General features: G+C 35.7%; 1 protein-coding gene across 1 annotated transcript in view; it reads left to right on the top strand.

The window, feature by feature from the left end:
* LOC143451691 (uncharacterized) overlaps positions 1-16,453 on the top strand; it is a 44,533-nt gene that overhangs the window by 1,836 nt on the left and 26,244 nt on the right. Inside the window, exons 4-13 of the mRNA XM_076952407.1 lie at positions 76-136; positions 7,763-7,987; positions 8,067-8,429; positions 8,606-8,737; positions 12,991-13,321; positions 13,453-13,523; positions 14,358-14,447; positions 14,682-14,822; positions 15,490-15,584; positions 16,223-16,283. Coding sequence (XP_076808522.1) covers positions 76-136; positions 7,763-7,987; positions 8,067-8,429; positions 8,606-8,737; positions 12,991-13,321; positions 13,453-13,523; positions 14,358-14,447; positions 14,682-14,822; positions 15,490-15,584; positions 16,223-16,283 — 1,570 coding nt within the window. The remainder of the gene's footprint in view (positions 1-75; positions 137-7,762; positions 7,988-8,066; positions 8,430-8,605; positions 8,738-12,990; positions 13,322-13,452; positions 13,524-14,357; positions 14,448-14,681; positions 14,823-15,489; positions 15,585-16,222; positions 16,284-16,453) is intronic.

Raw genomic sequence — 16,453 nt, 5'->3', positions numbered from 1 at the left:
TTGTAGAATGCATAATGAAAAATGCACTTATATAACATCGTAAGATCGACATTAACTAGAACTATTGTGTTTCAGCATCTTTTAGATTCTACAAACACTGAGAGTGTAGAGAAAAGCAAGGCTTATGTTGATGAAGGTGAGAATAATTTTGACAAAGTTGAATTTCTATTGAAGTGCTTTAAATTATAATATATTGTAAAAAACTTGACAGATTTGTATAAGAAATTAAAACATGTATGTTATGGCCAAAAACGAGAAAAGCTTTAAGGTCAAAGTTTTAAATAATATGGAATTCGGCTATTACTTATGTTGAACTAATTTTTAAGAAATTAAATTTAACTAAATTTATTCAAAACTCTTAATTCACTCCAGAGTTGGATCAATTGTAATTTGTAATTGAGCTGAATGTAATTAATTACATTTTTCATGTAATTGTAATTGTAATTGTAATTGAAGCATTTTTATTTTGGGTAATTGTAATTGTAATTTGATAAAATTTTTGCCTAATTACAATTTCAATTACATTGTTATTGAAACCTGACAAGCACAACATAAAATAATTAAGCCTATTTACATAGGTGTGCTATACGTGCCTCATTAACTAGACAACTCAGCCATGCTAAACTGTTTCCCATACTTCAGCAGCAACAGAAAACTTAGTAAATTACAATATAGTCTAAATCTTAATATTTCAAAAATGGATGAACAGCAAATAAACTCTTCCGAAACCTGTGCTGAACCCTTTCCTACGCCACTGTCAGAGTTTTTTAAATCTTTGACCAGTACTGAGGCTTGCTGCCACAATTGCAAAAAGAAATTCAAGTTTTCAACCTAGGCTTCACCAAACTTGATCACGCATTTGAACAGATGTTCTCCCAATCTTTATTCTAAATATATAAACCTCAAAGGAAAACACCAGGAAAACACGAAGAAGACAGATAGATAGATAGGTAGGTAGATCAGAGTCAACCACCTATCAAGTCATTTTTTCAAACTTCTTCTTCCCAGCGATTTGCTTCATATGATGCCACTCAAAAAGCATTAACAAAAGCTCTACTCAAATCAATAGCTTGTGATCAGTTACCATTAAGTATTGTAGATAGTCAAACATTCAGAAATCTGTTGTTGACTGCTGAACCAAGATATGTAATACCAAGCCGCTCCACATTTAGAAATTCCCTTATACCAACGGTTATTCAGCAAATGGAAGAAGAGATGAGACGTGAAATTGCACGTTTGTCAAATGTTTACTTGACAATTGATCTCTGGACTAACCGCAACATGACAAGTTTCTTGGGCATCACTATGCATTTTGTTGATGCAGAATGGAAGCTACGCAGCTTTGTCCTGGCAGTGGACTCATTTTTAGGACGGCATACAGCTGAAAACATTGCTGAGGCTTATGACAACGTAATAGAAAAGTTTAGATTTACAACAAAAGTAAAAAAGGTTGTGTCAGACAATGCTTCCTCCATGATAAAAGCATTTCAGGTTTCCCTTCCTGAGTTCACACTGCATAAAACTGGTGAAGAAATCAATGAGGACAATGAGAAACAGTTGAATCCTGATCCTGAACAAGAAATGTCCGAGGAGGGTGCTGATTTACATGCTCTTCTCACTTACTTACCAGAAAGAGTAAGCTGTTTTGCTCATACACAACAACTTTGTATTAAGGATTGTCTGCAACATTCGGAGTTTGCTAAGTCTTACGGTGGGAAGCAGCTGGGAAAGGTGGCCAAAATTGTAAATTCAGTAAGAAAATCTGTAAAAGCTACCTCTTATTTGCAACGTAAAAAAATAACGCTAAGAGCACAGAATGTGACAAGATGGAATTCGCAGCTTGTTATGTTGCAAAGTGTCTTAAAGGATCACGAAGAAGTTAACGCGGCTCTCACCTTGATCCAGTCACGGGAAAAAATAACAAATCAAGATTATTTGGCATTGAATGAGCTCGTGAGTGTACTACTGCCTTTCAAGGAAGCAATGCAGCAAGTTGAAGGAGAAAATATTGTAACATCCTCTTGCATTTGTCCGGTAGTGCTTGGCTTACTGAAAGCAATGGAACTACTAAAAAACTCAAATCTCCACTATTGCCAGAAACTGGCAGCTAATCTTAAAGACTCTGTTTCTAAAAGGTTGTTGCCATATATAAATTCTCCGGACAACAGACTTGCATCTCTTCTTGATCCACGATTTAAAAACAGCTGGATTGAAGATGACGTTGAAAAAGAAGAAGCAATATGTTTGCTAAAAACTCATGTGGCAAGTAGACTTGGCAAGGATGACGAAGAGAGTTGTAGCAAAGAGGACGAAAACCCTGCAAAAAAACCAAAGCTATTTAACTTTATGGCAGAAGGCTTAAAAAAGAAAAGACCGAGAAATTCAATAAGTGAAGTCGACAGCTATTTGGGGTTAGAAACCATGCATTTCGATGAAGACCCACTAATGTATTGGAAGAAGAAGTCAGAAGAACTTCCCACGCTTTTTACTTTAGCCAAGGATTATTTGGGACTAACAGCAACATCAGCCCCATCAGAAAGAATATTTTCAATTGCGGGTAACTTTTATACGGCAAGAAGAAATTTACTGGGGCCAGAAACTTTTCGCACCCTAATGTTCATCAAATGCAATCCAACAGTTTTTGAGCAAGTGAAAATGTAAATGCGAACCAAAATTTTGTAATTTGTAGTTATCAGGAGCTTCTTTTCCTTTTGCATTTATTTTAATTTTACACACCTTATCGCTGGCGCCTTACCGCTATCAGCTTTGTGTATTCGTTTGATTACATTTCATTGCCTGTCTTGTAGCCTATTCGTTGTTAGTCGTTGCCAGTCGCTCAAACTTTTGGTTGTTAACAGTCGCTTAAAAAATTTTTCTGTGTTTGTATTTTTCAGTACTCATGATTACGAATAGTTGACATATTCGAAAACGTTCGAGTTTTTTTAAATTAAAGGGTATTCTACGTATCATGAATGAAATATGAATAGTTTGTGATTGTTGCTAATTACGTCGCTACGGTTTTCAAAGAACACCTCTCTACCGAAGTTGAATTTATGATTAATCAATTACATGTTTAACAGTAATTATAACTGTAATTGTAATTGTAATTTGATATTTTTAGCACGGAGTAATTGTAATTGTAATGTAATTGAAACATGTAAGGAAGTAATTGTAATTGTAATTGTAATTGAACTGAAATAATGTAATTGATCCAACTCTGATTCACTCAAGCCATTCAAAATAAAGGTAAATACAACAAACAACAAATGAATTTCATACCTTCTCTTTGAGTAAGCAGTTTTGTTGGTAATGTTTGAACTTTTGTTAATTTTATTTTTTTGACTACTTTACTAAGGTTTATTTGTATGACAGTTTTTCACGCCAACAACACATTTTTAATGTCAGTTATACCACACATATAAGCCCCCCTCACATTTTTCTAATGTGACAAACGTTTTCCGTTATTGAGAAGACGATTGTTTACCGACTTTATTAAGTTTGGTGCAATGACGTCCTCATTTGTCACTGCTGCTAAAAAGTTCCACTCTGTTGTAAATGCTCGTATTTGACAATTATCACAAGACGAACCGCACAAGGCATGTCTAATTTTACTTTTTTTTTGTTCCAAGAAAGCAAAGAAGCAACGGCTTCAAATAGCAGGTGTGTAGCATTTGCATTGACACCATTGCACCAAGTTAAGGGTCGACAGATAAATAAGCTTTTATGCGTAAATCCATCACCTGTCAATCAATTGTAAGCAGTAGGCTAAGGGCTGTGTTAGGCAAAGCTATTGCCGACTCTGTGATGATGTTGTAGCACCTGGCTTGTTGTAATGCAACCCGTGTTCGAAACCTATTCCACTTTCATTGTAATGCCTTTGAATAAGGTATGAATTACCTTATTTAAGGGCTTTGCTTGTTTCACATTGCAACTTTGTTGCAAATAACGTCAAAAAAATTTTTGTTTCTGTTTTCTCGTCTATATAATAAACTATGAATTATTATTCCTACATCACTTTGTTTCACTTTGAATGTGAACTATTGAAAAGTCTGAAACATGTTAGTGTTTTTTTTTGTGTAATAAATTATTATTATGGATATCTCTGCTGTAGTTCTATTAATTACAGTCAGTTTGATATAAAGTTTGAATGAGTGGTTTGTCTTATTAAGTTATATTATATTGTCTTATTGATAAGATGTTTTGGAGGAAATAAAATACAATAAAGCAGATGTGGCTTTATATTGTATCATTTTGCACTTTTCTTTGATATATAATTAGCATATATTCTATATTTAGTGGGACTTCACGCAATATACATATCTTCTTAAATACACCTATGCACTCTTACTGTATATTAACACCAAAACGATGCAGTAATCCATATACAGTCGAATCCGCTTAATTCAGACACCGGATAACCCGGACAACCGCTTTATTCGGCCAAAATGTTCGGAAACGGAACAAAAGTAAAAATTGAACGTAAAAAAACTCCCGTTAATTCGGACAATTCTCCGCTTAATTCGGACACAGGTTCGCAATTCCTATCGTTAGGTTATGACTAGGGCAACCAGTTTTTTGACCTAAAAAGTTTAAATTTTGACCTTAAAATTTGCAAATTTTGACCTTGTTTTGACCTAAATAGTTTAAATTTTGACCTTATTTTGAAAAACGCTATACTGATAGTCTCTAGACTGTCTCCAGCAACTTTCTAATCTAAAGCTGCATTTAAAATTGACAAAACGCTTTTCTAGTGTTGACTTTTTTTCGTTTCTGCGTATTAAGATTGACAACTTGTAGTTGTAGTTTCAAATGCAATGCCTTCACATCGTGGCGTCACCAGACGCGCTGAAAGGCCTTCCCTCTCTTTGTGGCTTTGGTTCTAAGTATAATTTGGGGCACTGGAATTGTTTGCGGTACAAGAAAAGAGAAAAACGGAAGAATAATATTACAAAATGGTTACAAAATTACAAGTTTAATAGATTTTGACCTAAAAAGAAGACCTAAAGAAACAATTTGACCGTATTTTGACCTAACGTAACATTTTGACTTTATCTGACCTAATAACTTCTATACCACACGTCGTACAAAGCTGAAATTTGTTTTGTGCTTGTTTCATAGCATTCTGAGCAGGTTAAAAAAAATTGACCATATTGACTTTTGGTTGCCCTAGTTGAAGTCATATTTTTTTCTATGCATCAGTAAGTCGTGAAATCAATTTTAACGCAAAAACCGCATCCCTATGAGGTACATTAAGAAAGTTATGAAGTTATATAAAGTCATATTTTCCTGGTTAGGTCATAAATCAGCTTTTTAAGTTATATAGTCATATTTTTGAGTTATAAAGTCATATCGTTGTATACTTTAAATAAAAAGTACCAATTTAAGCGGTGAAGCAATTAAAGCACTAAGAAAGTAAGGCAATTTCTGATTGAACAAAGGTAAACTGTAGGATTGGCCTACATAACACTTACAGTCACAGACCTATATTTTATGAGGTCACACATTGCATTATGAGGTCACACATTGCATTGTGTTGCAACACAATCTGTTCTACTTCTGTGCATTGAAGTGGGACGTCATGTGAAGTTCAGTCAGTGGGTAGGCAAGCTAAAAAGCTCAACCTTGGTCTACTTATATACAAATACAGTACAACTAGTAGCAAACTGAAGAATATAACAGTTAAATATATACAGAGACTTAGACATAGAGAGAATATCTGGTTCAGCATGCCAAAAGTGAAAGAATCAAATGCAGCGAAAGTCAAAGCGATTGTAAATGAATTTAAGGACTTCACAATCTCCCCTACAGAGAAACTGTTCTGTCAGGTATGCAGTTGCATTGTGAAGCATGAGAAACGTTTTTTTGTTGAACAGCATCTTGCAACACTCAAGCATAAGAAAGCGATTGAAGCAAGAACGACCCGCTCCTCAGCTCTGCAACAAGCATTCATTCACCCGGTGCAACTAAACGATTTTACCAGTCAACTTGTTCGGGCATTTGCGTCAAGTGACATTCCATTGGTAAAAGTACAACATCCATCAACTAGAAAGCTGTTTGTAGATTTGGGAAAAACTGTACCCTCTGAATCAGCCTGTCGCCAAAAAGTATTTGAATTGAGTGAAGCAGACAATCAAAAACTGCTGGATAAATTGAGTGAAAAAGAATTGTTTTTTGTGATGGATGAAACAGATTTAAGAGGCAAAAAATTTCTGCACACGCTTTGTGGTACACTGGACAAGCCTGAATCTTGTTTTCTGGTTAAATGCTCTGTGCTAGACAGATCGCTACAAAGACAAGACATTTGACCAGTGCTTTATGCAAAACTGCAGAAGTGTCAACTGTCAACCCACATCAGCGTCTGTGGAGCGCTCATTTTCCTTACTAAAGTCATTTTTACGTCCAAATCGTAACTTCAAAGACTCTAACATTGCACACTACATGAAACTGTACTACAACAGTGGTTTAAAATAAAAATGGATGTGTATTACTGTTATGTTGCGTATGTTTTACTCTTTAGTTCCGTGAGTGACGTTGTTCGCATGTAAAAATACACGATTTTCACATAAAGTCATATGAAGTCATATTTTCCAAAAAATAAAGTGATATTATTGATTTTTTAAGGTCATGTAAAAATGGCCCTAGTTATGACACAATAAACAGTACTTCGTTCGTTTTAACACAAGATGCAATTGCATTATGAGTGATTATGGTGAAACAATGACGAATGATGCAGTAACAATCAACAATGAACTCATATAAGGCCGTGCCAGCTTCATAGTCGCTTTTACTTCGATACAGTTGCGTCCATCTTGTAGAACAGAATGGTACAGAAAAGTTTAGCAGAAAAAGTGACATTGCTCACTAAAGTAAACGAAGAAAAAAATAAAGAGGCTTCCTTGACAGTTCGGCAGTTAGCTGCGTTACTCTACTATTTTAACCCTATGTGTGTGTGTTACACAGTAATATACAGTATTTGTTGAATCGTTTGGTATCGAAATACTGTACAATACAACTAACCTGAAGGTATAACTCTTGTGCGTTTTATGTGATCAGTGCCAATTACTGCAGTATAGCGCAGCTGCAATTCATTTATTACGCAACAGTACAGTATTTTAAATGCGTTGTCTGCCTTTACGCATGACCATGAAACGAACAATTAATTTTCCGCTTAATTCGGACAAAGCCGTTTCTTCGCTTAATTCGGCCAAAAGTGAGCGGAACCAAAGTGTCTGAATTAAGCGGAGTCGACTGTACTTTGCATCACGCATAAAGCAAAATAAAAAAGTATAGGTAAATATAATTTAAACCAGACATAATGACTTGTACAAATCAAAGCACCAAACAAAACTCTGCTTTTAACGATGAAGAATAGGCTCATGTTGTTTTTTTGTAAATAATTTTGCACTTATAAAAAGTGTAAGGCAAATTTTGCTGATATTATTAATGTTAGTAATTAGTGTTCTCATCGTATCTACTGGATAATATATAATCAAAGTCGAGAAGTCGAAAAAAAATATCTAAGTAATTGCAAATAATGAATAAAAAGAGACATTATCGATAAACAAGCGACAAGCGATAAACGATGGATAAATAAAACCTATTTATTACGTCACTAACAATCATGTTGACTCACTCTGTTCAAGGATAATTCGGCCACAGAGATGTGACAAACATATTCCTCATCGCTGTATAATACAGAGAAAATTATGTTTGATGCATCGATATTAAAGCAGGGTTAAAAATTGACTCCTTTTCAATGCAGGGTTGGAAATTATGAGTGAAAAAATCTCATCCATAAATGATTTGATTTCGAAGCAAAAAATAGACGAAGCACTGACGGTTTGTGAAAGTTTAATTTCCACGATCAAGAGCACTTCTGTAACTGGAAAATACGCATTCGATACCGGAAATGACATCATTAATCTCATGTCGACTCTGAGTCGTGCGAAATATTCACCGACAATATTGACACTTCTGTTGCTTGCAGGTGATCTTACTCAAACGTTAAACATTCTCAAGCACTCAACAAACTCAAGTAAGATTACTCAAACTTGTATTGTGCGCAGGTGATCTTCACAAACAGATTGATTATCCTACTGAGAAAGTGAAACTGATGAAGGGATGCGCATTTGAATGTTACCGATTTGTATTGCGATACAACAAAAATCTGCAACGAACCAAATATCGTCATGTGATTTCACGGATGACTGTCTTCGTTCAATCCATCCAATCAGTGAAAGTCAATGATGAAAAGTTGGCGGCAACATCGAAAGCTGAATGTTGGATGACCATCGCATTGTGCCATAGTTATCTTGCTGAATATTCACTCGCAATCGAAGTTTTTCAACTGGCCATCACCACATTGGAATCCACATTCGGCGATGGATGTAGGAAGATGTGGTTGTACTCAGCATTCTGCAATAATATAGGTTCGTATGTTAATTTACAACGTCGTGACCAAATAGTAATTTATGTTTTAAAATAATAATTAATTCATTGTTGGTTTATGAATTGATGATTATGACGTCATTGTTAATTATGATTGACAATCGAGGTTTTTATTTTAAAATATTTTATCGTAATCATTGATTTATAATTTATTTAGGTATTTGTTACTCCGACAACGACCAACCTGAGAAAGCTGAGACGTTCTACATCAAATCATTTCACACAAGGCAGGAAGTGGAAGATGAGAGCGAGCAATCGAAAATGGAAAATATTCACTTCACAATTAATAGTAAGAAATAAAAATATTTGTTGTCTTTGTTTAACCTTGGATGATGTTGTCATTGATTACGTCATAGATATTTACGTAATTGAACCCATACTTCCCATTGAACGTTTTAGGAAATGACATCACTATGACGCAATTAAAATATAAATTCTTACGTTTTGTTAATAGATATAAAATAATAATAAAATATAAATAAAATCTTAGTGTTACGATTATCTTGTCTTAGTAACGTCATAACAAACAAATCAAACATGCGACCTGTTAGACTGTTACAATCGCTTGAAAGTGACAATTTTACCTCTGTTTTAAAGATTTCTGTATATCTGTATACATCTTAGTTTAATCGCGCTCAACTTAACTGAATGTCCTCGCACAACACTGCAAACGCTGCAGAAAAGCTAAAGTGGTTGTTTGCTGTTGTATATATGCTGTATATATATAACTTATTGGGCATTTTATTTGCTGTTCCTACTGTTTACTTCGCACCATTTCAACAAAGTGAGTATCGTACACTGCTGCAGAAAATTTAAAGTGGTTGTGTTTGCTGAACAATGTGGCAATCACGCTACTGGTCGTCACTTTGATATCTCTGACCGCATCATAAAAACGTGGCAAAAACGCGAAGCTTAACTAGAAACGTTACCGAAATCGAACAAAGCAAAGCATCTGCTGCTTTCCCACGGTTAGAAACAGACCTTTTCAATTGAGTCAGAGAGCGAAAGATTGCTGGAGTTGGGGTCAACGCTACGGGTCTGCGCATTAAAGCAAATTGCAAAACAATCTGATGGTGCAGTCAGCAACTTTAAAACAAGTGTTTATGGAGTCAGGGTTCTCTAAAACGTCATGAACTCTCAATTCGTTGTTGCACCCACATAGCCCAGAATCTACCGTCCGATTTCGAACATAAGCTAGGACAATTCCAGCGGTTCATAATCAAACGACGTGCCGAGAAGAAATACGATTTCTCTCAAATTAGAAACGCTGACCAGACCCCGGTGACCTTCGATATTCCGCATCAACCAACACTCGATTTCAAGGGTGGAAAATCTGTCCACATAAGAACGACAGGCAATGATAAAAATCATTTTACTGTGATGCTTCCGGTAACTGGTGATGGCGCAAAACTGCCACCTTGTGTTGTTTTCAAGCGGAAAACCGGAAGGGAAGCTACCAACCGGCATTGATGTACGAGTGAACGAAAACGGTGGTTCGATGCTAATCTAACACGTGATTGGATTGAAACTGTTTGAGCAGACGACCAGAAGGGCTACGTAAGCAACGATCGTTGCTTGTTTTGCTTTCCGATGCCACCGATAAATGTAATTATTCCCGGGAACATGACAAGTATGTTACAACCACTGGTCGTAAGACGGATGCTGTTTTTCCGGTCTTCATTATACAGTGCTTCTATGTCCTTCCATCGTGCAATATATGTGTTTCCATCTTTTGTGAAAGAAAGTTCCTTATCATGCACCGTTATCCAGTTATTTCTTATATTTTTAAAAGAATGAACGTAGTCAAAAACAAGGAAAGCATAAGAATTTATAGCGTCAATGAAGACTTTACCAGGGCCATGTAATTTACCATAAACTGCAACATTTGTATTGCAATTATCACCTATCACCTACCTGCAATTATACTACCACCAGCATTGTTTACCGCTACCAGTAGAATTGAGTTGATCTGAATTAAGTTTTGCAACAGGGTAAATGCGTAGTATATATCTAGGACCACCAAAATGGCAGACAACTTCAATCACCAAAGCATGTGTTGCAAGAACTTCGGTATCACCAGAACCATTTTGCGCATAACCAACAACACGACCACCTGAGTACCTAAGTGTTTCTGTAAGCTTCACTTCATCAAAAAGAATGTTGACGAGACACTGCTGAGGTTGAAGCTTTTCAAGTTTTCATCATGAAGACTACAGGAGAGTAGTTTTTTCAACAGTTTCACTCTCGGTAAAACAATTGAACCGGACTTTCGTATCATTTTATATGCAGCTGGAGAAATGTTATGAAGTTCGGCAGCAACAATATAAAGATTTGATAGTTTTTATTCGACTTTGATATTGATCACTTAGGTAAATCGAGAACTAAAAAGTATATGTAAAGTGTCTATGATTGGGACGGTTGTATATCAGCTGAGTGACAGTTTATTTGAGTGACAGTTCATTTGAGTGACATAATTACAGTTCATTTGAGTGACACATTGATAAGAACTGTGATATTCATTTGAGTGACAGATTGACATTTGTTGTTTAAGTTGCAGTTGCTGTTAATTAGTAAATGCACAGATGACAAAACACACAAGACAAAGTTTAGAGAAAAAACAACTAAGAATCCTCAACCATCTCGTCCAATTCTTCTGTTTGTTCCGCAGTTGGTCCGATCTTCAAATTACGCGCAATTCGGCGGAGAAATACTTCCTGTGAAAGGTTTTCTTGCTGGGAAAACGAATTTCCAATGCAGGTTTCTTTTAGCCTTGTCATACGCGATCGGCGCAATGGTGTCGATGCACCAAATTCAAGGCAAAACAGTTCTTGGAAACTCTATGATGCTCGCTTTGAAACTCTTCAATTATTTTGAAAATGCTTTGGTGGTATCTGTTAACAATCGCATTGAAGCGGTGATGCCAGGCCTTCTGGATGTTATTTGTACGTGCAAGACCCGATTGTTGGAGTTGGCTGACACTCCAAAAATCAGGTGAGAAGAGGGGTGGGTGTCGATTCGTAGGGCGACGGTTGATTGGTCGTCTTCCTCGGCGCGTTGCGGTTTGGATTGGGCGGCCTAAAACGTACACTTCTTCGAAATATCTGAAAATTTCTGCCTCATTTGGTTAAGCGTCTTGTGAAAGAACTGCAAATGCAGATCGTATTGCGTCAGCCTCTAAGAAGCTTAGTGCAACCAATGTTGGAGGGAACAAAGCTGAAGTCGGGCCTATTGCGAAGAGCATCGGAATCCATGTTATCGGTTGCATTTATATCGTATGTGCAATTCAATTCTCAACCATTACAGTAGTTTGATCAGTACTCACCAATGTGTCACTCAAATGAACTGTCACTCAGTTGAGCATGAATTATTTGTCACTCAAATGAACGTTAAAAGAATGTGTCACTCAAATGAAATGTCACTCAGCTGATCAACTACCGATTGGGACCCAAGTTCCGTAACCCAAGAGTGCGAGCTACTAGTCCTTCTATTTAAGGTGTCTATGGTTTAAACCAGGGATGTCCAACCTTTTATTATAGTGGGCCGCATTGTCACTTGAACTAATTCACTGAGCCGCAGAACCTATTAAATTTCAAGAAAAATGGGTGCATAAAGTACATACTTTTGGAGTGAAAATGACTAACGGGCCGCACAAAAATCTCAGGCGGGCCGCAGGTTGGACATCCCTGGTTTAAACTAACCTTTTTGAAATTGAGTGAACAGGGGAATCGGTGGATAGCGGAAGGCCAAAAAAGTATTACAAAGAATGGCCCAATTTGTCGGCCTACAATCATAGAAATTCGTCAGTGGATTAAGGATGCATGGCAAAGTATACCTGAAGATATGATGGCATCATTATTTAAAAAATGCTGCTTAACAAATGCTCTAGATGGCACCGAAGATCACCTAATCTACGAAGACAATGACTTCATTGATGATCTCGCTGACACCGAAAGTGAATTAAACATGTTGTGTGCAGACGATGCTGACCAAGATATTTTAAAATATATTTTTGAAGCAAGCGATGAAGATGGCGAACTTAAAGCTTTTTGGGTCCACGAGTTACTTTTTCTCTGCTATAAATATTTTTGTATATTATGACGTCACTTTTGTTACTTAACTGAATGCCCTTGCACAACACATGTTATGACGTACCAGGCTTAGATGGGAAGCATCTAGAGAAATCGCCACTAATTTGCAATTAACAACGAGATAATCTTTACTTGTGTCAATAACATGAATGATTTCTGACTGTAGCGATCTTTATCTCGCGAGTAAACTTTGTTCTTATTGCACGTGATCAGTTATTTATTATGGAAAATGACAGGCACCATGTCTATATCTGGTTAATTGTTAAATTTTTTGTATTTTTAATTCGACTAAATTATTTGTTTAATTATTTCAGTTGTTACGTCAGAATACATTTATTGTGACGTCAACATGTGTTTGGACACATTTGTCCCAGCTATACAAGATTTTGGATAAATTACTCTTTATCAATGTTAGTTTTGTATCATTGTCACTAAAATTGTTTTTGTTTCTTAGATTTGTGCATCTTGTACCAAAACCATCCAACCATGACGAAGGAGAAAGGAAGTGACGTTTACAAACTCCTACAAAGACAAAAGCACCTGACGGGACTTCCCCTCTTCTGGAACATGTTATTAAGCTTACGATTGATGATTCTTCTCAATCTGGATGGTGACGTCAAATCCATCTGCAACGAACTCGTCACCATGGCAACCAACATATCACCACCAACTGATCAACGCAATAGATTATGTTTTAGTCTCAGAGCAACCGCCAAACTTTTATCACCAGAGAATGATGAAGAATCAGCAAAGTCTTTATTGGATTGTGCGGATAAATTTGAAAAGTAATTTTTCCTGATTTGAATGTAACTTCCACGTTACGTCATTGTTATCATAAAATATATGTGTGAGTCTTTGATTGTTGTACAAACATATTCAGCGTCAAAACAGTGAAAACAAAAATATATTATTGCAGATCTTCTTCCAAAGTTGTCGAATCATCTAAAGGAAATGTGTCACATCACCAGGCAAATGATGACGTCAATAGTAAGAATTTAATTGCAATTGAAACATGTTTCATACAACAGCTAATTATTTTTGGTGTTTGCAAAACTTTTGATATAGCTTTAAGTATGTCATGTCCGTATACAACTCAAGTTGGCATAAACATTACATTTATGAAGTTGTGTCTGAAATTTTAACCAAGCCACTGACAAAGAAAGGTGGCAAAATCGGGCCAATGATGCTGCTTTTAAGCGTCAAAGAACACATTCCGCAGTGAAGAGTAAGTTATAGCTAATATGAACCTGGTTGTTCTAAATTTCCGGGATTACTTGCTATGGCAAAATTGTTGTAAAGTTGCTGCTTAGCGCACATGTAAAACGGTTTAAGTAACCAGGGGTGATAGCCTAATAGGGCAAGAGGTCAAACGATGTTTAATTTATTCACTTCGTATAAAATTCAAGAATTATCTGGCCGTGGGTGCAGGTTTGGTCAGAAAATTGACGAGCCCACGTAGCAATCTAGTTCTCTGTGAAGCGAGATCAAGCACCCGTAGATGGTAGCCTGATAGAACAAGAACACATCTGTTTATTTGAAATCGTTCCTGGGTTTAGTTTTAATCTTTATACTTGACATTGAAACTTAAACTGTAGATTTCAAGCTTTGATGTGAAATTTATTTTAACATTTTCCACACAAACGGGGCCTTCTTCTATTTAGTGGTGATACTCCTTAACTCTTAAATCAATGTTAATTATTAGGCTAACAACATTTTGTATATGTTCTATTTGACATATCCTCGAATATCGATACTCGAAATAAATTATCATGATAAGCGTGTATCATCGCTTATCGTTATTTTTCAAGTTACCATTTTTAGCTCTTCACGCTGTCACAGAAATAAAACCAAAAAATGAGCCAGCAGATGGAGCTGGTGGGACCGCAAGTGATGTTGCTAAAACATCTTCAGGTAAAGGGGGAAAGCTGTTAAAATAAGAAAAATATCTGGGTTAATGCAAATAATAATGAATAAAAAAAAAATTTTTTTCTTGTGCTCTTCCATGAGCATGATGCGCTTAACGTCATATAACCCACAATATCTTTTCTACAATTTCATCTATTTCTTCACATTTGTTCAGTTACATGCTACATATGCATGTTGACACAGATTTCCATCCCTGACTTTAACTTGTTTAACCAACAGAGCAATCTTCCTCAACCTCTGCCCCATCCATCCAAGATGAAATAAATGCAGGTTCTTCTACTCTCACAACCCGGGAATCCCCAGGTGTGAAACAAGGGACATCCCCTGAAAAAAGCGGCTTCATGACAAATGTTCAAACTGGTATATATGATTTATTATCAGTTATATGATTTATACCTATCCATAGCCCTAAGTATTAAAAATGACATTCTTGAAAATTTGAAAAAAGTTGACCGAGGTAAACCGATGTCAACACAAAACGTAGATAAGTTGTAAAAATATGTATTGATGTCATATAATATACATACTTTGATGCCAGTATATATACTTGGAATATTTTTTGTTAATTTCATAAAATAATTGAGTATGTCAAGTTAGTAAAACTTATTTAACAAGTACCATTTTTACTGTGTGTGATTAACATGAGCAGTTTTCATGATCTTGCCAACTGTGTTCTTACTAAAATCACTTCCAGTTGTTCTGACTGTCACAGAATTAAAGCCGGAACAAGAAAGCATAAACATGAACGCCTTAACACTTATGATTTCATTGTTTATTTTGTTCTTAATCTTATTTCTAGCAATCGAGACTGTCATTGAAACAATGTCAGTAAAAAAACCAGCAGTTGATAAATGAATGGCATACACGAAGGATATGTGATTGCAGGCAATAGACCTGAGGTGGCCAAAGTTAAGAAATGCAAGAACCACAATTACAAAATGAAAACTCTTCCTAAGCCAAAACATTACACTTTGTACTATTTCTATGTTTTATTCTTACGTCAGCTTATTCTGAAATTTATTTACAGCTGCTCCTGACAGGATGCTAACAAGAAAGGAACCAGCAGCAGGTCCATGCAAAGTTGATGTGAGCTTCACTGATGAGTCAGAAATTAAAATCAAAGTAAGAAAATTTACTTTTAAAACGTTTTATTGAATTAAATGTTGAATATTTAGTCAAATGCCGCAGAAAATATAATTGTTTTTAAACGTAAACAGAAATACATAAATATACGCTAATCACCTCAGACCCATGCAACTGGTGACCGAACACATATGGAACAAACTCTAGTGCACACATTTGGGGATTAACATTTGGGGATTTGGTCATTTAGCGCACAATCACAGTATAATTAATTAGCAAAGAGTAGGCCGACAACATTAAGTTAGGCATATGATTAACTTCTATTTGCGGCGTCTTGTTTTGATATAATTTTATAAAAAATTCATGCCACAAAGTTAACTGCCAATGTTGTAAAGTCATCATCTCAAACTAACATGAGTTTGTTTAGTTCAAAAGTACGAATGTAGACAAACAAAACAAAAGAAAGAAAAAGGCCGAGTAAATATTTTTCGCTTCAATGACTTGACTGCTAATTGTTAACTAACAATTGAGAACAAAACATGCTAAGTATGGCACAGCAAAAAAAACTAACGTCAAAACGAGTAACATGCGTTGCATGTAGATTGTAGAATGCATAATGAAAAATGCACTTATATAACATCGTAAGATCGACATTAACTAGAACTTTTGTGTTTCAGCATCTTTTATATTCTACAAACACTGAGAGTGTAGAGAAAAGCAAGGCTTATGTTGATGAAGGTGAGAATAATTTTGACAAAGTTGAATTTCTATTGAAGTGCTTTAAATTATAATATATTGTAAAAATTTTGACATATTTGTATAAGAAATTAAAACATGCATGCTATGGCCAAAAACGAGAAAAGCTTTAAGGTCAAAGTTTTAAATAATATGGAATTCGGCTATTATTT

The sequence above is a fragment of the Clavelina lepadiformis genome, chromosome 4 (assembly GCF_947623445.1).
Source record: "Clavelina lepadiformis chromosome 4, kaClaLepa1.1, whole genome shotgun sequence".
Lineage (NCBI taxonomy): Eukaryota > Metazoa > Chordata > Ascidiacea > Aplousobranchia > Clavelinidae > Clavelina > Clavelina lepadiformis.
Note: the sequence above shows the minus strand (reverse complement) of the source record. Positions and strands in the feature narration are given on the sequence as shown.